General features: G+C 35.6%; 1 protein-coding gene across 5 annotated transcripts in view; it reads left to right on the top strand.

The window, feature by feature from the left end:
• The window catches only part of GBE1 (1,4-alpha-glucan branching enzyme 1), a 157,769-nt gene that overhangs the window by 71,814 nt on the left and 61,192 nt on the right, over nucleotides 1-24,763 (top strand). For all 5 annotated transcript variants that reach the window (XM_071809839.1, XM_071809837.1, XM_071809831.1 and 2 more), the window contains exons 8-9: nucleotides 22,698-22,813; nucleotides 23,055-23,182. In XM_071809839.1, coding sequence (XP_071665940.1) covers nucleotides 22,698-22,813; nucleotides 23,055-23,182 — 244 coding nt within the window. The remainder of the gene's footprint in view (nucleotides 1-22,697; nucleotides 22,814-23,054; nucleotides 23,183-24,763) is intronic.

The following is a 24,763-nucleotide window of genomic DNA, read 5'->3' as shown; positions in this document are numbered from 1 at the left end:
TTTTCCCCCATGTTTTTCATTCCTGAGCCATCTTGATTTTTGCCCTTTTCTCGTCTTCGATTCTTCCTCTAAACATCCCACAGTAAGTTTTGCACAACCTCAGAATCTCCTTGGAGCATTTCTTAATAAATTCTGTAGTGTCACTCACCTCTTATTCTAAGATAAATTTTCTTTTTTCACCTTTTGAGGTGCCTGATATGTTTGATCTTCTGATCAGTTACGAAGTTCTGGTTTAACTCTTTCAGTGGTTCCTTCGGTGGCTCATCACTTACTGACTACGCAGTTCTGATCTCTTGTTAATCTGTTAGTTGCTAGGGTTTGTATGCTACTAGTTCAGTTTACTTTTCCCCTTTTTTGCTCCCAGACTTGCATTGAAGTGTCATTAACTGAATATGCTTATGTTGCAGATGTCCTTAAACCTTGGATCAGAATTCTTGTATGTTCAGTTAGTTGCTAAAAAAGATCTTTCTTCTGCTACTCATAGGCTATATATACTCTTGAGACTGACAACTTCCTAGCTTATGGGGTTGTAACTGTTTAAGAAGGTCATTATTGCAGAAGTAACATTACATAGCATAGGTTAACCTTTTAATGAAAACTTACACAGTAACTCACAATTTCAAGTAAACCAAGTGACCAGTGTAACAAGTGATTTACATACTATGTTAGTTAATAAGATGAGCTGTTCTTGAATTTTTATTTGGGACAATTTAACTGATGAACTCAAGGAGCCTTTTTGAATTGTGACTTTAATTATTATAACAAATGCATTTTAGTATGTCTTATCATAATAATTTCCTGTTCAAGTTGCTTCCTATTAATCTTTAAATCAATTTTCAAGTAAATTCTGTTTCAGGTAATCTTAAAACCTTAATTTCAATACAAAGGTATTTAACACTTTATTTTGTTTTATGCTGATGAATGATCAACAAGTGTGTGGTACTGACTTCTCTAGTGAGAAAATAGGTTGAGTGTAACTTGGGACCTTTCTCTGTTCCAAGCAGAGGCAGGTTCTTCCTATTAGGAAAGAAAGGTGGTGCTGGTATCGAGTGTTTTGGAAGGATTTGTAAATGAAAGAAATAAGCTGCTTTCTAGGTAGCACTTAGCAATTTTAAGCATTTACTCAGAACTGAAGAACTTCCTACACAGGTCTGTTTGGTCAGTGATATGTGCCTGTACTCACTGCTGCCTAATTACTTTTTGTCCTCTGTCACTGGAGTAGATGCCAGACTGAAAGCTGAAAAGGGGGAGGAGAGAGAGCCATGAGTGGGAGATTAGGAAATAGCAGAGACTAGAGATATTAAATTATGCTCTGATGATGAGTAATAATAGTGATCTGGATGACTGAGGGTCTCTCATATGTCATTCTGCATCCCCTGCCCTCTAGTGAAATGCAACAACAAATTTGAGTTTCCTTTTTTAAACTTTTAGGGAAGCTGCTCCTTTTCCCTTCAAGCACAGCAATCTGTGCAATGGGACATTAATGTTGTTTTTAGTCCTAATATCTGAAACATTAAATATTCTGTGTGTGTTTGTAGTCGAATTTTAAAGCTTAAAAGATATAATAATCATGTTTATTCTAAGTTTCTCAGAAGCAATTTTGTTGTTGTTGTTGTTCTCGTTGTCTTTGTCTGTACAGGTCCCAAACAAAATAGAAATCAGAACTAACATTTTATTGAAAAAGTTGTTTTGTTCATTTAGTTAGGGTTTTTTTTCCATTTAGGCTTCATTGACATGCCTGCTAATTTCCATACCAGTAAATGAACAGCTCTATTCTGAAACAGGAGAGTATAAAAATCTGTGAGATAGACTGGAGTTGCTCGCAGAAATTCAGAGTTTGCTGAAAATAAATAAATGTCACAAACCACAATCTATTGAATGGTATACAGAAAAGCTTGTGTTCTGAGACAAATCTCTTCAGCTAGTACAGCCCTCTCTCCTGTACAGTGCTTGTATGAAATCCCTTTCCTTCTTTAGTGGGAAGAACTGTTAAATCCTACGGGTGCTTAAACATCGAATACAAAGAATGCTCAATTTACTTTGGAAGTGAGAAAAACTAATTCTCTAACATGAAAGAGATTAAGAAACAATTGCTTTATCAGTTTAGTCTGTCTATATTTTCTTTGAAAGTCAAGGCATAAGTAAATTTGTTTCACAGTATTTTCAGGATTATTCAGTTGTCTGGGAAGGGAACTGTGAATACTTACTATAACAGAAGGTGGCAAAAGATCTATATCTGTGCCAAAAAAATAAAGGACTGTATCCGTGGTGTATTTTAAATACTATATTTTTGGTAATATTCACTGAAGTAGAGAATAACTCCAAGAAAAGCAGTACTAAAACTGTTGAAAGGGCAACCTGGATGTTGCATCTCCAGGATCATAGTTCAACTACAGAAGATAAAAACTTGTATTGTGGACTTTGAGACAACATGATGAGCATTTGAATTGTATATGCTTTTTTAAATCCATGTTTCTACAAGTTTTGTACAAACTGAATTTTTTGATAAATTGCAAATAGCAGCTTAAAATTATGCTGTTCAAGGTGTTGTCACATGAGAATAAAGCCTCAGTTTCAGTTAAATGAGATATGAAGGTAAAATACCTGGCTAAGTAGAAGAATATTTTCTATTGAAGTTTGTTTTTTTTTTTTTTTTCAAGAGAAATATTATTAAGTCTGCTTTAAAAAAGCACCAAAAAACTGATTCTGAAATAAACTGCCACTATTGTAACTTTGCCACACTTCCAGTTTTTCTAAATTTTGGACCTGAGCAGTTTTTCCCTTAAATGTGTTAATTTGATGAATTTTTCTTTCTTTCATCTCCAGCTCCTCCTGGTCATCCCCATGTTTGTGTCCATCCCTTTAGTCTCCCTCAGTGGCCAACCCAAAAAACAGAACCACAAAACTTGAGTGAGAATTGCAGTTTATCTTAGTAATACTTTTTAAAAACAAACTTTTGTGTTATTTTTGTTGGTTCTCATTAAAAATGTGGCTTTCCTATCCCTGAATTCATAAAAAGGAAATGCTGAAAGGTAAAAAGAATACCACAAGCTCTGGACCTGTAGTCTAGCTGGCACTGTCTCCTTATTTTTGTGGTAAATTAAGTTCCTTGTCACTATTATGATCCTGTTTAAGATAGCTCATTCAAAATACATGTAAACATCCATCTTAAGTAAGGACCCCACTTGTAATTAATTTAGCACAAGCTAAGTATAACAATTTTTCCTTCCTAAAATTATATTCAAAGATTATTCAGCTGCCAAGTTCATTAGAAGTGATACTGTAGACCCTGGAGGCCGGGTGAGATCACAACCAGAGCAGCTAATTATTAAATTAAAGTAATTTCTTTGTATAGCAAATGTGTCTAAAATACTAATCAGACAAAACAATTTAAAAAGAATTGAGAACAAGATACTACCTAGCAAAGATAAGGTGGTGTTTCTTTTTCAAGCATTACATAATTAAAATGTGTAAATGATGCTGCCTTTCTCGGCTTATTGAGTGTATTGGTTTGATTTTCAAAGCTTTGTATTCCTCTTTTCTAATTAGACTTTGTTAGCTTCTACACATTCTTAATGCAATTCTAAGGGACAATAGGTATACTGGTAGAAGTAAAGCTTGGCAGAAATCATGTGATACCGTAAGTTTTGGTGTGGTTTTTGTTTGTTTGTTTGGTCTGTTGTTGATTATAGAGTAATTACAGTAGGAACAGGGACACAAGTTGTGTAAAATATTCAGCTATGCTGATTTTAATTATTTTCCTGCCAGTCTTCCTTCTCTAGAGTAGTTCAAGAAAGCTCCATATTTACATATGCTTGTAATATGAATTTGAATTGGCCAGGAAAGATTGTTTTTTTTTAATGACTGGTTTTGATTGTTTTAAGAAAATGCTACTTGTGATGATATAGTGAGTTCCATCCCACCCTGCCTCTGCGCTCAGATATGTAAGGATTTTGATTACAGATTGACTCCAAAAAAAAGTGTGCGTATGTCCTTAGCAGTCTGCTTATAGTAGACTGGACTTTGAGGGTGACTATAAAGGCATGAAAGTACTTTATAAAACTTAAACCATAAAGCTTAAAACCTTCTATGTCTGTGAAAACCTTTCTTTGTGTTTGCTTGTCTTTTTAGTAACCATTGTGAACATTAGCAAGTGAGGAAGTATTGGGACATAGCAGTTAATAAATTGCTGTTCTTGAAGGGAATGAGTACTGGAAACATTGACAGAGTATGCTGTATTGGAACTTACTGCAATGTAATTGGAATGATTAAAATAATACTACAAAAAAATATTTCAGCCATGAGCAGGTGAGCTATAATACATACAGTTCAGACTTGCTGTAGAATGGCTTTATTTTTTAAATTAAATATTAATCTAGAAGCTTAATTATTTTATTGCACTATACGTAGATTGATATCACAGACTGAGATTCTTCAAATTCACAGATGCTCTGAAGCTCAGAGCTTCACATAAGAACATGTGTACCTTTCTTTGAAGTGTTCAGTTTCACATATTAATCTTCAATATAGCAATCACAGCTTTGTGTGAAGTTTCTAAAATGTAGGTGCACAAGAAGTGGTATAGTAATAAAGCAATATATTAATATGTGATGAAAAGCCACATTGAAAATTGCACCCAGTTGTTCTAAATTTTGTCAGGTAGCTTATTTTGAAGTACAGAGGTCACCACTTGTAGCCAATTAAATTCAATCATATCTTGAATAGACATAGTTACTCTTACGTGAAGTTGATTAAGGTGTTTCAATGAAGATCTAAAATTAGATGAGATTGAACACACTGCAGAGAATCATTCCTCATCAGTCTAGATGCAATAATGATCTTTCATTTAGTAATTCACACTGAAATTGATGACTTTCACAGCATTCTTATGTGATAACTGCAGCACTTATGTGAGCAGTATCTGTTGTGAATAGAAGATTGTGCTGGAGAAAAGGGTGACAGTCGTATAAATTGAGCTGAGAAAGAGATCATAAAGAAATTCCACAAATGCAATGGGGAATGTTGACAGGGGACAAACCAGTTAATAACCATATCTACAAAGTAGAAAACAATAAAATATCAAACGGCTGTATGCATTTCCAGAAGTCAGTAGTGTATTTATGGCCAGCAGATCAGAAATGATCTGCAAATAATCACATTGTTCTGTGATATTACATTAAGTTTTGAAAGGGATGACATGTTTTCTTGAGGAATGCTAGTCCATGGACTAGCATAAAGACTAAGTTTGGGTCCCTAGAAGTTGATTGAAACTGAAGATGGAGGTCAATGTGTCCAACAGAGCTGACCAGTCTGCTGCTTCAAGTGTCTCTGTCCCACCAAATGACTTCCTGGCTGTAGCCACTGCCTGAGATTCAGTTTTGGATAGGAATATGTTGGTGGTTCTCTGCTAAAATTTGAGGAGGATCTTTATGGACTCTTTTGACTATATATGGATGTTTTATTTAGGGTTATTTAAATGCCAAAATTACTTTGACTTTGGAACTAATATGTTACTGAGATAAATTTTATTAGAATTGATAGTTGTAAAATTATGGGTGTAATTGTAATGCAGATGCAGAAACTGTTTTTACTGTGATCACATTATAATAGAAAAAAAATGGACTGGGAGAAGCATTTGCTGATTTTTCTTCTAGGTTCTGTTGTGGGTGATGTGGTTACAGAACAAGTCTGAAGAACTGAAATAGGGTATCATGTCAAATATGTTATAATTAATAAGGAAAATATTGTATGAAAAGCTTTATCCCTCAGAACAGAGCAAATTTCTCCAAACCTGGTTTGGGAAGAAAGAGAGGTTCAATTTCAATTTCTTCTTTTTTAAAAAAGCATAGCACACTAGATTTGCTTGGCTATTTTTTTTCCTGTGCATTTGTTTTGGGCAGTTCCTGGTAAAAGGGTAGCTTTACAGCATTCTCTGTAGTTTGCCATGAGAACTGCAATCAAACATCTGTTTGTTCTGGTTCCTCCCTCAATCTCCTCTTTGATAAGAAGGCTCTTTACCCAATATTTTTATATATCTATATTACAATCCCTTGTAATCTCTTGAAAAATGGTATAATGTTACTTAGAAACAAAAGAAGTTCGTTGCCATAGAGATGACTGTTATTAATTTAGAGAGCTGACACCAAAGTTTTTTTAAGTTATTTTTCTATGATTACATTAATGAGTTTAGTTGGGAGTGAGGGAAGTAAGTATACAAGTAATACTCTCGTAGACCTTTTGATTTCATCCATCTAGTTATTGTGCAGCAAAGAGTCCTGTCAAATGTAGTTTAAGGATAGATACATATGAACAAGTAAGAATAAAAAAGCACACCCATAAATAAGTCACTGCTATGTGCTCTAGTAATTTTCTTCTGCAGGAGATGTCTCAATCTGTTTGAACAAAGAGCTGGGAGTGAAGTTCTCTGGAAAATTATTAAGTAAAAGTATGGGGGGGTTTATATATATATATAGTATTTAGTTATTGCACTAAGGTTATTTAAGGCTTTACAATGAAGAGGAGAATGTTCTTTGCTGTCTTTATCCTTATTCTGTCTTGATTCTCTTTAAGATACATGAAGAAAGTAATGGCTGTTGTCATTTTCCTGATTAAATAAACACATTAGATCACGTCCTCTTGGCTGCAGGGATTTATGTAAACACCATAGAATTTGTCACTTCATGATGTGGAGTGAAGCCATATTCCTTTCACCCTGTCGAAATGAGCATCTAGCGCAGCTAGGATCTGGAGCTTATATTTTTAACCCACAAAGCTTCAGAGATTTGCATTATTTACTGTTTTCTTCAGTGTTTTATGGTGACCATATTTTTATTATTATGATTTTATTTTTCTTGTTATTTAGTAACATTTTATTAACACTGGAGCATACTTCTGACAAGGGCATGAGATTTTAGAACACATTTTAGCACGGGCTAATTATTATTCACATTCCTAAGTTTTCTAGGACAGTTTTCTAATACAATAAGTGAAGGGTAAATTGGTGTCTTTTGAGGAAAGAATCCATTCATTAGTAAACCGTAACTGAAAGTAAAATTATCCCTAAGAAGACTATTCAGTTGAGATACTTGTTTTGGTCAGTGTTACATTTCCATATCCTGACCTTTTGCAAGCAGGTGGAGGCAGTGCTAAACTCCCTCTCACTTTTCCCTCCCCTCCATTCTTCTCCCCTTCTCCCATGAAGGGGAAAAAGAGAAAAAGGGAAAAAAAACTTTTCAGTTTTTGTTTTGTTTATTATGACACCACAACACAATGGTAAATGATTAGAATAATAAATAATAATAAATAGAATTGTTCATGCACAGGATATTTTTACATATGCTTCATTGCTTCATTGTACCAAGGTTGTCTAAAATAATTCCCTTTTGCGGTTCTAAAACTTTGGCTTATATCTGAGTTACGTTATTCTGAACTATGTAATTCAAAGTTTATGTATTTCTTTTTTTAGTTTATTTCATCTGAAGTTGATTAAGTTTGAACATTCAGAAATGAGTACTTAAAGTTGGTGGTTAAGTTAAAGAAAAAATGGCATAAGCTTTCAAACTGCTAAAGGTACAGTTGGTCTTATGGACAGCAAGGATAGGTGAAATTTATTTTTTGTTGTTGATATTTAGGTATTGGCATTAAATTCCCTAGATACTTTCTGTGTTCAAAGAACTGGCAAATCTGAGTAATCAGTCAGCCATACACCAGAGAAGAACAAAACAATCCCAAAAGATTTCAATTTCTTTTTCTCCCCCTGTCTGGTAGTTTGAATGTTTAGTGTTTATTGCTCTAGATTTTGAGGCTTTTTTCACTGCCCTATAATCTGAAATTCTCTATTTCTCTTCCTACAAAATTGAAATAAGTATGTAAACCAAAGCCTAAGTTATAGTTGGGGGCTTATGACCACTCTGGGGTCAATGCTTAACCCCAAAGATTATTTATGAAGTGAGTGCTTTTTGACAAAGAAAAAAAGTCAAGTATGTAGCACTGAAATTTACATTATCAATGTTTTCAGACTTTCCTTGCCACCACCTTCTTGTATAAGGGCATTGGAAAAGATGAAAGTCTACTTTGACTATGTTATAAGAAATTCCAAGATAATTATTTTGTCATTGGGTTAACTGGGGAGGAAATTGAAGTCTATCAGGAAATGGATGAATGGCAGCAACTTTAAGCTGGATGCCTATCCAACATTGTAAGCCTTATGACTTACAGAAAATAGTATAAAATAACATTCTTATAAACTTACTGTGTACTGGGAAGAATGAGTCGCCCTTAGCACAACACTGTCATCCTCCAAATTTGGAAAACCAAATACAAGATTTGATTAGAAAGGATGTCTTCACCAAAAGCAACTACTATGAGCAACTTGTCTGTCTGAAATGCTGAACTGTCAATATATGCAAGGGCAGACTTGTTTAAAAATATTTCAGACAATCGTAGCTTCAGTTTTCTTTGTGTTTTATCCTGGCCTAGAAAACAAAATTTGTTTTTCACAAGGTTATAAAGTTTATACTTCAGAAGTTGCTATCATTCTGTTACCTCTTAAGCTAGCAACAGTAACAGTGGCACTGAAATATGGTCTGAAATAGGATATACTTATACTAGGAACAGTTGCTTTCATTTTAGTTAAAAATTATGAAACTTCATGAAAAGCCTTACTGTTAAAAATAAATACATTCTTCCAGTGTATTAATAACACTGGTAGATTAATATGTCCAAAAAGACATTGGTAACAAGTGGCGTCCCTTAGGGGTCTGTACTAAGACTGGTAATATTAAGTATCTTTATCAGTGACACAGACAGTGGAATCGAGTGCACCCTCAACAAGTTTGTGGATGACACCAAGCTGAGTGGTGCAGTTGACATGCTGGAGGGATGAGATGCCACTCAGAGGGACCTCAACAGGCTGAGGGAATGTGCTCATGTGAACCTCATGAAGTTCAACAAGGCCAAGTGCAAGGTCCTGCACCTGGGTCAGGGCAACCCCTGGCTGGGGGATGAAGGGATTGAGAGCAGGTCTTCTGAAAAGGTCTTGCGGGTACTGGTGAATGAAAACCTGCACATGAGCTGGCAATGTGTACTCACAGCCCAGAAGGCAAATGGTATTCTGGGCTGCATCAGAACGAGCATGGCAAGCAGGTCGAGGGAGATGATTCTGCCCCTCTGCTCTGCTCTGGTGAGACCTCACCTGGAGTTCTGCATCCAGCTCTGGAGCACTCAGTACAGGAAAGATATGGACCTGTTGGAGAGGGGCCAGAGGCTACCAAGATGATCAGAGGGCTGGAACACCTCTCCAGTGAGGACAGCCTGAGAGAGGTGGGGTTGTTCAGCTTGGAGAAGAGGGTACTCCAGGGAGACCTTATAATAGCCTCTGAGTACCTGAAGGGGACCTATGAGAAAGATGGGAACAGACTTTCTGCCAAAGCATGTAGTAACAGTGCAAGGGGCAATGGTTTTAAACTGAAATGGGAGATTTAGATTGAATGTAAGTAAGAAACTTGTTATGAAGGGAGTGGTGAGGCACTGAACAGGCTGCCCAGAGGAGTTGTGGATGCCCCACCCCTGGAAGTGTTCAAAATCAGGTTGGATGGGGCTTTGAACAACCTTGTTTAGTGGAAGGTGTCTCTGCCCATGGTGATGAGTTGGACTAGATGACCTTTAAAGTCCCTTCCAACCAAAACCATTCTATGGTTCTGTGGTTAATATACAAGTTCTAGTGCACTAATAAGACATCTTTTAACCATATAAGTTGACTTCAAAACTATCAAAGATACTCTCTAGGCTTGTGAGTTGACTTGAAAATGTAAATAAAGTACTCAAAACCTTTTGGGGTGTGGAGGGGTGTTTTGTTTCTAAACAGTTTTTAAAATAAGCTGTAGACAGTGGTATATGCTTTTAGTAATTTATGTTAATATAAAAACATTGTTTATTTTAACTCAATGTTTTCAAGATACTGTCTGAGGTTGTGATTGTCACAATTTAATTTTGGCGGATTAGCAGAAGTATAATTGAATATATTTTGGCACAGCATCTCTGTGGTAGAATTTACCAATTTGGTGGTTTTAGAAAGACAGTGGGTATGTTAAAACATGTTCAAATCACAAAAGCTTTTAAAATATGTGCTTAATTTCTTAAAAATAGAATCATAGATAAAAGAAAGTATAGCTGTGAATCAATAAAAAAAACATTTACACTGTAGCTATTTTTGCCAGAGACAGTTCAGATAGTAATCTTGCTATTCTTTACACTTAACAGTTACTGTAACAGTCTGTTATAAACATGCTTATTATTCTTGTATTATTCTTTAAGAAGTACAAATTATACAGCTGAAATGATAGTATCCAGTAAGAAATTAAGATAAAAGCTGTCTTTGAATATAAACCTGATTTTCAGTTCTCTTACATGAAAAAGTATTTATGAAGCACACAGAAAGCAGTGTGTTTGCAAGTTTTCAGTTCTATTAGCACAGTGTAAGATGAGCCAATATATTTAATTACATTCCTGAAGAACGTAACTTTAGAAAGTGCAGCAAATTGAGAAATACTGTGCTGTGTTTAAGTAAGGATTCCTATTTAATATGAGCCATGTACTTCAGATATTCTGTGCTGTTTTGTGCAAATGCAACAGCTTTGCATTTTTTACTTACTGAAAGATAATAGGGACTGATGCATGCATAAATCGGTTTTGTCAGATGACTGCTTACCTCTGCAGTCAATTCTTGAATCTTTTGCTAGGAATTATGTAAGACAATCTTCAGACTGAGATCTTCTGCTGGAAATGTCCTTTTTCTGTGAAGGTGATGATTCATTGTCAAGTCAGTATCTTGGAAGCTTCCTGTAATGTCTGTACTGGATGATGACTGATAATTAATGCTTCTTACCATCTTAAAGTTTTCTTCTCCTTTTACAGATTGGGCATCACTACCAACTATTTGGTTGGGAGGAAGGGAAGTATAGACTTTTGGTCGATAAAATACAGACAGGCAACTGAGACTTCAGGGGTCCAGTATGCAAGTCTCTGAGAGACTGAAGTAAAAGGATATTCAGAAAATATCCGCTTCGAAGTAGAAGTCCTAGGATGGTAAAATGCAAGACTCGCCCCTTTTTCAGGCTTCTGTATGTGATAACAACTATTCATTGTGAGGTTGGTTTTGCTATGTTAAAAAAATAATTAAAAAAAAATATCTGACACAGTTCGTTGCTTGAGGATTGATGTTTTGATTTTGGATTTTCAAGGTAATTACTTATTTAAAACAAAAGTAATCTGTAATAGCATATGGACACTGAATGGTAGGTAATGTTTTGTTAGTGTCTCCCAGGTATAAATGAACTTGAGTCTTTTTGTTAGCCACCATAGCAACTATGTTGCACTGTCATCTGGAAGGTACAGGCATGATACTAATTTACATACAGTTTGTTTTTAGGCTGGCATTCTTACACTTTATTTTAACCACCAGCACAGAGAAGGGCTAGTGCTTTGTCAGCTGTAGCTTTGGTTTCTGTGTGTTTGAGGGAAGGAGCGTGCTCAGAATCCTACCTTGACTTGGGTGGAGGTCCCAGCAGCATTTCTCAGCTGTGGCTGAACTGCGTGGTTGCAGTGAACAACCATGTTTCTGTTTGGTTCTTTGGACAGAAGCCTGGGAGCAGTTGGTCAGGTAGGAAACACCAACGGAAAGGCAGTGAACCAGACACGTCTTCAGTGTCCCATTGAACTCAGTTGTGTGAATCTCAACTTCAGAAGCAGTATTTGGAACACTGTTTCAGGCTTTTCATAAGATGGTTTTGAGAAAGCAGAGATTAAAGATGTTAACAATTTGCCAGATATTTACTATTTCGTCACTGCTGATGGAATGTATTAAGTGTATAATTTTGGTTTCTTATATAGGGAATACAGAAAATAGAGGATAATTGTTTTCTATTCTTATACATATGTATATTAGTGTACTATTTCAGGGGAGGAAAAACACCTCACAACAAAATAGTTAAATATCTCTTGAAGTTTTATTCGTTACCAGTCCCCTTTTTAACTCTGGTGCTTTTTCTTGGGGAAAGTTCAGGATGTCTAAGTTCATGAGTCACCTGACATACAGCTATTAGCTATTTCTACACTACATTTAGTCTTAATCTGACAGCCTTAGTTAAATTATGGAAGTAATGAATTGCATTAAATTCTATGCAAAATCCTGATGGTACATTTTTAAAAAGTTGTCATTTAGCTCATGATACAGAACAACAAATTTTGTTTGTTAATTTGCAGGGTTGATTATGTCTCTAAACAAACTTGGTATTTACTAAGTTTATTTTGAGAAAATAATTGTAAATGTTCTCAAAGATTTTTATTTTACTAGTGTATCATTTATTTGGGTAGAACATTAGTGGTATGGGTGCTAATGTTATCCAAATCGTAGCTGAAATCCATGTAGACTTTATTAGCATTTTTAAGGGTTTTCTGATTTTATTTTTGAGACATCCTCTATTTAAAAACGTGTGTCTTAGAGGCTCTTTTAAAACTGCAGGTAATTGTCTTCAGTACTTATATATTTTTTTCTATTTACTTAAGGAAGCCCTCTAAGCATAAAGCATCAAGAATATTAAATTTCATTGCAATAAGTAGATATCTGCTTTGCCTTCAAAGCTGTTCTTATATTCACATTTTGCAGGATATAACCTTTACTGAGTAATACTTGAGTTATTGCTTTCATTTTTATGGCAAGTAACTCAATGTGTTATTTTATACTATTTTGTTTACTCTTATCAGATGTAGATAGGACTAGCCTGAAAAATTTAAGTCTAGGACACGGTGCTGCTTACTAGATGGTGGATCTTTCCAAAACATTGATCAAGCTTCTAAGCACTTGAAAACTGGGAAACTCAGAGGAGAAAGCAACTTCCTTGCTTTTTGCTGGGTTGAGCCCAGATTTGATACTCACCAAAGAAAACTTGCCTTTTTGTGTGTGTAGCTTCTTACCTGATTTCAGATAGCTGTAACTTGGTGTGTGTGTGGTACATGGTGTGTGCGGTTGGCGCAACTTTTCAGATCTGGAATTAGCTGGGCAGATGCTCAGTGCTTAGCTGCCAAGGACAGGCAGCCATGTGTTCTCAGGGTCAGCATAGTGACTTTGGAAGAACCTGCAAGAAGGAGAAATAGTTATGTTTTGTTTTTCCGTCCCCTAAACAAAATGTTATTCTATCTTTCACAGTTTAACACATGTTCAGTCACTCTGCCAATAGCTCTTGAATTAGCTTTATAGTGCTGTTTTGTGTCAACAGATGAAATAGAATTTTGAGGAAAAAACATGAATATTTTCTTGGGAACTTCAGAACTCCTGCTTGTATTTGAGTAAGGGATGTGCCTATTCCTAGCAAATAATTTTCCTTAAGCATTACTGAATATTAATTAAGTCTAGTAAATGCATATTGCTATTATATTGTTTACAGCATATACGAATGAAAGTGCTTTCTCCCTGCATAGCACTGAACATATAGGGATGAAGATTAATGCTTCCAGAGGGGATATTGTCTGATATGGCACTTTAGAATTCTGATTTTGAAGTTAAAAGGAAAATCCTCCACAGCTTCTAAGCTGCTGTTCTTGTTTATGCTTAAAAAATGAAAGCTATATTTAAATATTATTAAACTATAATTAAAGCAGGAAAACTATTTTGGTTATTGTATTTTCTATTTTATACTGATTCACCTTTCATTCTCAGAATATCATGTTACAGTTTGGTTACTGGATGTCACAAAATACATGGTATGTTAATCTGTGTTCTGCTTATTAGAATTTTAAATAAGTATAAGTATACATATGTATTTGTTGGTGACTTCTGCAGAATTGGAGTTTTGCCCATAAAAAGGGCAGTATACAAGTAATTGTGCAATTGTATGCAATTAATTTACCAGTTGTAACTTTTATGTTGCCTGATAGAAACTGGCATGATTTAGCTTGTGAAAGGACTTCAGATCTTCACTGAACAAATGTTTCCAAATTTGAAAATAATCCTTCTTTCACTTCTCTTGACTTTTCATAATACTACTTAAATATTTGAGGACCATTTTCCTGAAAGATGGCCTTGAAATTCTGAAGTACTTTTGAGCTTTTCCATTTTAATTGAGGGAACAGGATGTTAACAGTTAAGCAAAGATGTCTTCTAGAGCAAGTATTGATAAAAGTATCCCTTATTTTTAACTGTTGCAGGAACTTTTAGTCTTTCAGTGGTCCATTTGATATAGTCTTGTAATAATAGTGACTTTCTAATTATGGTATAAATAGATGCTCAATTTCTGTGGCTAAAAATAAAACCTTCTTTTGGATTTAGATGTGCTCAAGTTATAGGCTTACTATTTTTTTGTTCTTACAAATGCAAGATTCCAGTTTTTATCCAGCACAGATTTCTAAAGAATTAATGTGCTCAACCACTTTTTATTCCTTACTGTTCATGCCAGTGAGGCAAACCTTGGAGTACCTTGTTTCTTCAATTTAAACCAGGTTTGTTGAAGTTCTTATTTCGCTAGTCACCTATTGGGTTTTATTTTTAACATTTTTACATCTCACACAGTCCAACTTAATGATACATTGTCCTGCAAAAATAGAGAAAGCAATATTTTCATAGCAGTCCTTTTCAGAGATTTGTATCATTCTATAAAAATGTTGTGGTGAAAGCTCTTTTATTCCCACAGCCATCAGTCTTTCATCTTAGTTTAAGATTATTCTTTCTGTGAGTGAGAGACATTTGGTAGTTGAGAGGCTTGAAACCTCTTGTGTTAAAGATGACTTAATAACATCCTGGAATATGGGAAGATGGATTCTTGACTTCCTTAAAAACATGACTGGCTTACCTACATCTGGAATGTTTGTATCTGCGTTTTCTTATCACGGCATTCCAAGAAAGTGAAAAATATTGCTTACCCAGATCTCAAGCTGTTTGGAAACCTTCTTCTGAATATCAGCTGTGTAATGGCAACTGCTCTGTTTGGGAAAGCTGCTTAAGCAGTTCATCAGAAGCTCAGCTCCTACTGGGAAAACTGGTATGAGTGACCATTACTAACTTTAAGCACCATTTTTTTTTTTTTTATTTTAAAGCACAGCAAAAAGCCTTGACCTTTTGAGTTGCTGTGCAGAGGGATCTGTACTTCCCAGTGGAAATTGCTGTCTGGTTTAGTGATGTCAATCACTACATGTCTGAAGGTTTCATAGACATTGATCTGAAAAAGTGCTGGGTTTTGCTGCCACCACTGCTCTTGACACAGCAGGTAGACTTATTGTTGGGATTACTCAAATACCTGACCAGAAACAGACTGAGAGGCTCTGAGAGGCACATCCACTTAGTGTGACATTTTATCACTTTACTGTGACAAGATAGATTAGGAATGGCATGTATTCCTGTAGGTCTCTGTCTTAGGTCCCTGAGGGCTGGTCAGCTTTTTTTATTGTCTTTTTGAGTAGCAGAATATTCCTGAGGGCCACGGAATTTCCTATGAGAATACAGGAAAGTTTTATACTCATTTTTTTCACAATCATAAGGTCATAGTGAAACCCTTTCCTAATTTCTGATTGAGTATTTCAGACTTACATAATAAGGACTACGTTCCCTTCTGGTCTCAGGGTAGACTGTATAGTAGGGTAGACCAGTTTAGTCTTTATTGGCTTGCCGTGTGCTGATACAGACCTGTTCTTCTTTGAGATTTGGTAAAATAATGATTATCTAGGACAGGCACTAGTGAGTTAATGTTTGGTAAGTCAAGTAATCTAGCACTGCCTCAGAGGGATGTTGTCCTTGTACCTCCTGAGGATAAAATTTGGTATGCTTCCAAATGCCCACCTTTTAGTACTCAACTTTGCTTGTTGTCTCTTATTTCAGTTGTGCAGCATTATTATTTCATTATTCATTTACTTGCTTATAGTTCAGATTCTTTCATGTGTTCTTAATCTAAGTCTTTCTTCCCATACTGATATTATAATACTGTTTACTCATGCATGAACCTCAGCAAACAAATAATTCAAAAATTTTTATTGCATGGTAATTATAGTTTTTTATAACCTTTCATGTGCTTGCAGTCATCTATGTGTGGTGTTCATCAGTAGTGGGTCCTCTTTGTTCTATGTTTGGGTCCCAAGAGTTTGCAAGGTCAATTAAGATTTCTGAGATGTGAGGATTTTGCATTAGCTGGAAGGAGAACTGGCTGTGAAGTTTTCAGACTAAACTATCTAACTGGAGATTGAGACTTTTAAAGTTTTTTGGGTATCATACTGAACCACAAGGAAAGATTAAACTGAAAGCTGTAATGCACTGTTACTTCCATTATTTAATACTTTTTCATTTGAAATGTCATTTAAAAGATAAAGCCGTTTTGCAGACCAAAGATCAAAGGATACAAGTCTTCTGTTTGGCACAAAGTCGTTGCTGTATCTCAGTACATAAATTGTCTACTTTCAGTAGTATGAATTCTATGCAGGTAGCAAAGCAAACATAATCTAATCAAGTGAATCAGAAAGGTCATGGTATGGTTCCAAACAAAACCTCTCAGTGCAGAAAACAGAGGTAAAGTGATGAGCAATTAATTGTAAGCTGTAAGTGGGGAAGAAGACAGTGGGGTAGTAATTAAGATATATGATAAATTCAAGAAAAAATCTCAGAGAACTAGATCTGAAGCTAGTACTTATTTTAAATTCAGAGGCTTCAGGGAAAATAAATAGTGTCTCTACTGTTGATATGGCCGAAAAAAAATATAGATAAATTCTCTTTAATCATCCAAGTTCCCTGTTAAAAAAGTTCAACAAGGCCAAGAGTTGAGTCGTGCACTTGGGTCAGGCAGCACTACAGACTCAGGGAAGGGTGGCTGGAAAGCTGCCTGGCAGAGAGGGATCTGGGAGTTTTGATTGACAGCCAACTCAATATGAGCCACCAGTGTGCCCGGATGGCCAAGAAGGGCAACAGCATCCTGGCTTGTATCAGGAATAGTGTGGCCAGCAGAACCAGGGAAGTGATTGTACCACTGTACTTGGCACTGATGAGACCCCACCTTGAATCCTGTGTTCAGTTTTGAGCCCCTCATAAAAATAAGGACATTGAGGTGCTGAAGAGAGTGCAGAGGAGGGTGACAAAGCTGGTGAGGGGCCTGGAGCTCAAGTCAAATGAGGAGCAGCTGAGGGAACTGGAGCTGTTTAGCCTTGAGAAGAGGATGCCAAGGTGACCTGTCTACAACTGCCTGATTGGAGGTTGTAGCATGGTCTCTTCTCCCAAGTAGCAAGTGATAGGACAAGAGGAAATGGCCTCAAATTGCACCAGATTGGGTATTAGAAAAAAATTCTTCATGGAAAGGGTTGTTGTGTATTGGAACAGGCTGCCCAGAGAAGTAGTGAAATCACCATCCCTGGAGGTGTTTAAAAAAATGATTAGACAAAGTTCCTAGGGACATGGTTTAGTGCTAGTTTTAGGTTAATGGTTGGACTCAATGATCTTGAGGGACTCTTTCAGCTGAAATGATTCTATGATCTGTAAGTCTTGAGCCAGCTGCAGTAGGAGGCTTAGAGAACTGGGAACTCTGCCCATGAGCTTGCCCAATGAAGTACAGTTATAATCCATGCAGTACGGATAATATTTTCCCAAACTGTGTGTAAGTAAAGGTCCACTGCTATTGAAAGTATTATTTTCAAGCCTCATCCATGTACAAGATTGTGACAAACGAGAAGTAGAAACCTAACAACTTGTGCATCTAACCTGTAAGTTTTCTGTTGGCCATCAGATCACCTTCACAGTGTATCAGCATGAATTGCTTGACCAAAGGGATCATGACCATGTTGATTATCTTTTGCAGTGGTTGCCTAGGGTGGGGATGTTAGAAAATCAATTTCACCATATTTATTTATTTTAATAGTATCCAAAATGTCATGGCTCTGTGAAGAATAGTTTGAGATTACTGCAAGAAGTTTGCAACTATTCTGAAAACTTTTACCAGCTAAATCCTCCTGACTCTGGTAGCTGAAGCACAGAGAGAGGGCTTTGTCCTCAGGACTTTTGTCAGTGGTTTTCTGTTTATTTTAGAGAATTATTTATTTTTGAAAATTCAGTGCATGTTGAACTGAAAATTTTAGTTTTCTGTAACTTCTTACCTATTGATATCTGTGCCACTACTATCAATTAGTATTATTTGTTTTCAGAATAAACCTTTTCCTTAGAAGTTATTTTATGTCTGAATATTAACTTTGAAATGTGAGTAAGCTTAATATTGCTGACATTCTTGTTGACATTGGCTTGTTTCTTTTCTGGCTCTATAGGACGCACACAGCCATGCACTCTCAGAAATCCTAAGTCTGGAAAAAGTAGCACTCTATATCAGTGTCTCTGTGTTTATTACTGTGAGAAAAGAAGTTAATTCTGCTTTTCAGTCTCTTCTTGGGATGGATACAGGGGAAGTGACTTGCTGATCCTGTCTGTCACAGATTATCATAGAATCCAGCAGGATAGCTCTTTTTTACTTTGTTGTCTGTACAGTTCATTTTAGAGGCATGATGCAGTTTGGATCACCAAGTAAAAGCTCTTTTGGCCGGTTAACAGGCTGTATCACATTCTGATAACTGATAGGGGGATATGTATGTTCTAATAGAATGGCATTTGGTATAATGAGGAGTGCAGGTATTGAGAGCAGCCCAGCAGTGTCAGTCAGGATTGTCTCTTGGCTAAAAAGTGGGCACTTGCTGCACTGCTTCGATTTCTCAGCACCTTATGCCTAGAGATGACTTGAGGTCTTGGCAATGTTGTTACCTAGAGGACAGTAGGGAATTAATTCTACATGTAAATGAAAGGGGTCAAAATACGAAAAGTTTATTATTTTTGTTACTGTTTTCCAAATACGAGAAGACTGGTTACCCTTTTTGTATCACTCTGACTGAACAAAATGCATCTAAATAACAGACAAACTGGTGTGTAAAAAGCAGTTTAAAAGAACATCTCTCTATCAAATCTGGATGTAACTTGTACCAGATTCACTGAAAAATTAGCATTATCAGACTGAGTGCCAGTTTATTTATGTTTTGTAGTCCATTGGTGGGATTTAAGCCAGTCAGCTATTGAAATGTTTAGGGATAATTTGAAAAATATTATTTTAGCAATTCAGTGCCACGATGTGTTAAGTTAGTTAAGCACTAAGAATTGAAAACAGGTAAATCATAGTAGAAGTCTAGATTCTTATAAGGTCAGCGGTTCCACCGGGTTTCTATAATACATAATAAATGCAATTCCTGAATGTCAACATTAATATGGTTCAAGAATTGCAGCTTCAAACTGTTATAGGTACAGCCCATGTTACTTTTTTGTCCATAGTGACAAAATTAACTGGTTTAAATGCATTACTTCCTCACATCTAAATATTTAATGTTCATCATGGATTGGAATTTAGAATTCTTACGGTGAATCATTATTTTGCTTTTTTTATTAGTACAGGCAGAAAAAAAGTAAATAATGTGTGACTTGTAAGCAATTTCACAGGTTTTCTGCTGACTTAGTGTAGGAAAGGTGTTAAATTTTTCATCACCTTGTGAAACCAGGTCATCTACGTAGATATGCTCATTTCACTTTTTCAAATGAGAAATTGTTTTTTAATGTGTGAACTATTGGCTCCAAAGGGAAAGAAAAAAAGCAGCAGGACTTCTCTGCAAAGACCTTTTTTGTTTTGAATGATGTCTCAGTGAGTTCTGAATTACTTAAATTTATTGCAGTGTAAATTATTCGGTTCCTTAATGATAATACAGCGCATATTTTCTTCTCTTAGATCATACATGCAATGAAAGAACTTTCTCAATTTTGTGGTATGCAAAAATTGGAGGAACTGTTAGGATATAATTTAAGATATGGCTTTTGCCCCAAAGAAATTACGTTCTTAATGAATGTTATCTTGTTTCCGTATCTGTCTGTAAAATTATGACAATGTACTTCTTTTAGAAATATTCCTGAGTTATTACTTATATGGTGGATGTATTTCAATTATGCTGATTTTCGCTGCTACTGGCATTCTGCGAATTTATTTGTTACTTCTGTCAACTTCTGTTTCTACTGCTGCTGCTTCCATAAATAAATGGACTTGGATGAAATCATGAACCTCTGTATGGTTTGTGTGATTTGCATGTTTCAAAGATACTGTTTGTCTGGCTCGTGTTTTGGAGCTGCGTAGTTATCTTTCTAAAAGTCAATATGGTTGTTAGTATTTGACATCCTTCCTAGAAATAATCCTAAAACTTTTTTTTTTTTTCCAGTTTAGACTAGAATCTGACTTAATATATTTATTTATTTATTTATTTATTTACAATCTTCTCTCCCATGTGCAATCAGATGGTTGGAAAACATCTGCTGCTCCTACTCAGGTTTTTGATCTCATCAATTTGCTAACTAATATTTTGGTTCAACAAATTCATCTTGTTCATTCTTATCTGTAGTTGCTTTTTCATGTAGAAGTCATTACAGTTTATTTTCATACTGGTTCTCCATCTTTTTCCAAAGATCAATCTTCAGTACTAACCGTGGTGGAAAAAATTACATTTGTTATCTATTTTGGGACTTCTGTGTGTGTTTTACAAATGTACAAATCCTCTTCAACATCTTAAGAGGTTCAAGGTTATAAAGTGCAGTCTGTAATGAGGAGAAATAACTTTCAAGTCTGGCTGGTGCTTGTAGCAATTAATCTACTCTTTGTACATGCATTATCTTAATTCTGTGTGAGATAGTATTTTTATTGCAATATAGCTACTGCTTTGACTTTGCTCACAGTGTTTAGCTTGCAGCAAATAGCTTTCCTCAAATTTGATGCTGGGTCAGAAAAAGATAGACTGAGCATTTGCACAAAGTTGTATTTTCATGACCAACTTGCCAGTTTGTAGGATTTTTGATACATTTCTATTTCTCTCAATATCAGAGCATTCTCTCTCTGTCATTCATTCATTGCAAATCATTTCACCTGGGAAATAACAAATATATAAAAGGTTCTGTAGACAAACTCCTGAGATCTTCTTAGCAAAGTGTTATCTTGTGAATTGGATTATTTGGGGCAAGGCAGGAGAACACGAGGATAGAATAAAAGGTCTTGTCATGTAATGCATGCCCAGAAAAGGTATTGAACTGATTTGCATTTCCTAAATTTGGAATTTTTCATCTGGTAATATTTCTGCCTTTATATGCACGAGTGTGTATCTGTGTGCAGTACATGCAAAGACGAGGAGAAATATTGTAATCCTATTGAAGTAAATAATTGGTTATTCAGTGAGACCAGGCTTTTACCAGCTTTATAGTGTGTCCACAGACTTCTCATCTGTTTGTGTAATACCACTAACTCCAGACTTTAAGCACCCTTCACGTGAGGATGGTTTTGGAGGAAGAAAGGTGGAGACGTTTGTTTTGTCAAAACGGAGTTTATTCCATGGGTCATAATTGCCTCATGACTCTACTGTCTCTGGCATCTATTAAATAAAGTGAAATGTAGAAAGAGTCTCCTTTACTGCCTCATGGCAACTATGTGCACAGGTAAATTGTAGCAGTGATGCTGGCTGATGTGCTTTGTGCCGGGTGTCCCCTTTCCACCTTGCCCACCAGAAGGAGGGTGATGAGACCCAATGTGCTGCTGCCTAGCTTGAACTCTTCACTGAACAGAGACTTGGTAGTACCTGAGGCCATAGTTGTGCTACCTTGGGAAACTGGTTAGAGATAAATTGTAACAATGACAGGTGTTGAAGACGTAGGCAAAAAAAGCTTCACTACCTCATTTGGCTGGCTGGTTGAGATGGATGAGCTCTTCAGAGCCACAGCTTGCAGGGGATGCACCCGAGGCAGCTCATGCCAAGGGTGGCACCAAGGACAGGGGCATGGAGAGCAAAGAGTGGAAACAAGATATTTAGGGGTCTTTAGAAGGTATTGGGAGCAGTGTGCTTGGAGAGGAGGTGATGAATAGTAGGAATACTGTTCCTGAAACTATTTTGTTCTTTGATACAAATTTTGTTCAGAAATACCTCCCTGTACTCAACTAACTTTAGAACCTCTTCTATATTTTTGATTTCACCTCTGTGCTTTCTTTGTGTGTATGTTATACCACATTCCTGTTGTTCTAAATTTAAAAAAAAAAATCTCGTCAACTTCCATAACTTGATTTGCTCATTAAATGTCTAAATTTGCAACACAGTAGGTAATTTGATGATCTACTGGTGATGTGTGATTTGTAAATAATTCCAGGAAAGGGGGATTGACAGCTTTTCGACTTTTATAATGCCTAGAAATTGCTGTAAATCTATAAAATCTTGGAGACAAAATCTTGCCTATTATAGTTTTCTTTCTGTTTCTATAAGATCTTTTCTCACAGAGTATAACTATCTTTAGAGAGGCAAAGGCCAAGTACAGTGGCAAGGATGGGCATTAAAATGTAGTATATTTGTTCAAACACTAACCTATTAGATGTCTATATAGATCATTGACATTTTTTCCTAAATCCTTGTCTTCAATCTTAAAATTATGTGCAATAGAAGATCAATAAAATAAAATTTAAGGTAGACACACTTTTTAGGAAAAGACTAATGAAAAACAGGGAACAAGTAATTGAAATGGTAAAATGTCCAGTACAAGTACCATGAATGCAAGTGGGAAACCTAGCATAAGAAACTCTAGTCAGTCCCAAGGTTTCTAAAGCTTATAAAATATATTCATGTTATTTCAGCTGGGAAGTTTTGAGATTCCTTCTGTCTAATTTGAGAATGTGGATCGAAGAATACCGCTTTGATGGATTCAGATTTGACGGTGTTACATCTATGTTGTATCACCATCATGGGATTGGTAAGTAATTTAACCAACTCTAATCTCCACAGTCCTGTTGCAGCTCTGTTGCTGTGGAAATAAAGCTATAAAGTTCAGTGAATGTTCCAGAAATTCCAGATTTGCTAATATCTTCTTGTGCTGCTATATGGATAGATCTGAAATTATGAATAAATTCGATGTTTATAAAATTGCATATTGCAGAATATCTGTGTTTCTCTAGAAAAACAATTGTGGCCTTTGAAACTTCCTGTTTTATTAGGCACAGGATTCAGTGGAGATTACAACGAATATTTTGGCCTACATGTGGATGAAGATGCTTTGTGTTATCTAATGCTGGCAAACCACATGATTAATTTTTTGCATCCGGAATGTATAACCATAGCAGAGGTAAGATCAGAATTTGCCATCCTCAATGGCATTAATATTTATTAGTTTGCTTTGGGATGTGAACTTCCTGGTTCATTATCAAGTCACACTTCAGGTATTCAAGGGTTGACACAAGCTGAGAAATATTAATTGGTGGACAGACTGCCTTGTGGTGAAAAACAGCTGAAATAGGCACTTCAGGAGTTTTCTCTGCATTAATAGATCATTAATGTGGGGATTTCTTTTTTTTTTTTTTATTTCCTTCATCTCCTTGGAATTGTAATGAGATTTGTTTTTATTAGTTTATTGCTTTTGCAAAATTGTCATTTGTCACTAGTGAGTCTTGATAGTAGAGATTAACAGCCCTAATGTGGTTTCATGTATTTTGAATTACATTGGCATGATTGACAATTCCCCTTCAAAATAAATGTGATAACTTTATAAATGTTGAATGTGTATGCTAATTTAAATTTAGTATTAAGATTTTTCAGGTTTCTGAGGGAGTAAGCTGTATTGCTTCAGTTGATAGAGATCAATTTAACTTTTTGACTGCAAAATGTTATTGTTGGCACATGGAATTTTTAATAGTACAAAACAGCAGAGTATTTAGGTTCTATGAATAGGTAGATTTTCACTGATATTTTTTCTTTATCTGAAAGAGAAAATCAGGTAAACCTTGAGAATTTTTCTGTTATTATATTCAAATGATTATTTTCATTTAAATGAAAAAGTTCCATCTCTCTGATATTATTACAGACTATATGGATTTCTAATAAAACTTTTTGTATTGCTTGAGAGTTCCCTATGTATCTTCAGAAAATACGATCTAGCTTAACTTAATTTCTTACTTATGGGAAAGTTTTATATTATAAACAACCACTGCTAAAAGCTTGATGGCCAGCTATCAAAAATGGCATCTGGTGAGCAATCGCTAGCAAGCTTGAGATGGCTTCATTGAGCTGTAGGCTTATTTGAAGTGAAATTTCTTAATTTTCTGCGTAGTCTTAGATTAAAAGCATTCCTGGTAATGAAATGCTGAGTTCAGTCTGCTTGTATTACCTGGCCTAAGAATTCTTTTTTAATAAGATATGTCTTCAGTTTCTCTTGGTGGAGTTGAAAACCGCTTCTGTTTCAATACATCATTTTCTGCCTGGGGCAGTCGCTACACAGAATATAGAACTGATTAATGTGCTGCATGGTTAAAGGAGAATTTCAGAAGGAGAAACTATTGACATACTTGAAAATTATAAAAGGCAGTGAAGAATGTCTGCTTGCCTAGAATGATGATGGAGTGAGTGCTACATGAGAAAAACGTTTGTGTCTAGCTGTAACTAATTATAATCCTTAATTATTTAACTGGTATTTTACAGCTTTTTAATATTGTGTATATTCACTGTCTTATTAGTTCCTACAATTTAAGATATTACTGACTATATACTTATTTTTCTTTTTGACCTTCTAGATTAAGCTTTATAAGGTTTTTTATAATGAGAAGAATGTTAAGTAAAATTACGTAATGCCTGAAGCATTATAAAAACAGACAGGGAAACCCTGCTTCTGTGATTATCTTTTTGTTTGTTTGGTTTTTTTTTGTATGCAGGG

This window comes from Patagioenas fasciata, chromosome 1 (assembly GCF_037038585.1).
Source record: "Patagioenas fasciata isolate bPatFas1 chromosome 1, bPatFas1.hap1, whole genome shotgun sequence".
In the NCBI taxonomy this organism is placed as follows: domain Eukaryota; kingdom Metazoa; phylum Chordata; class Aves; order Columbiformes; family Columbidae; genus Patagioenas; species Patagioenas fasciata.
This window is presented reverse-complemented; position numbering and strand designations above follow the sequence as displayed.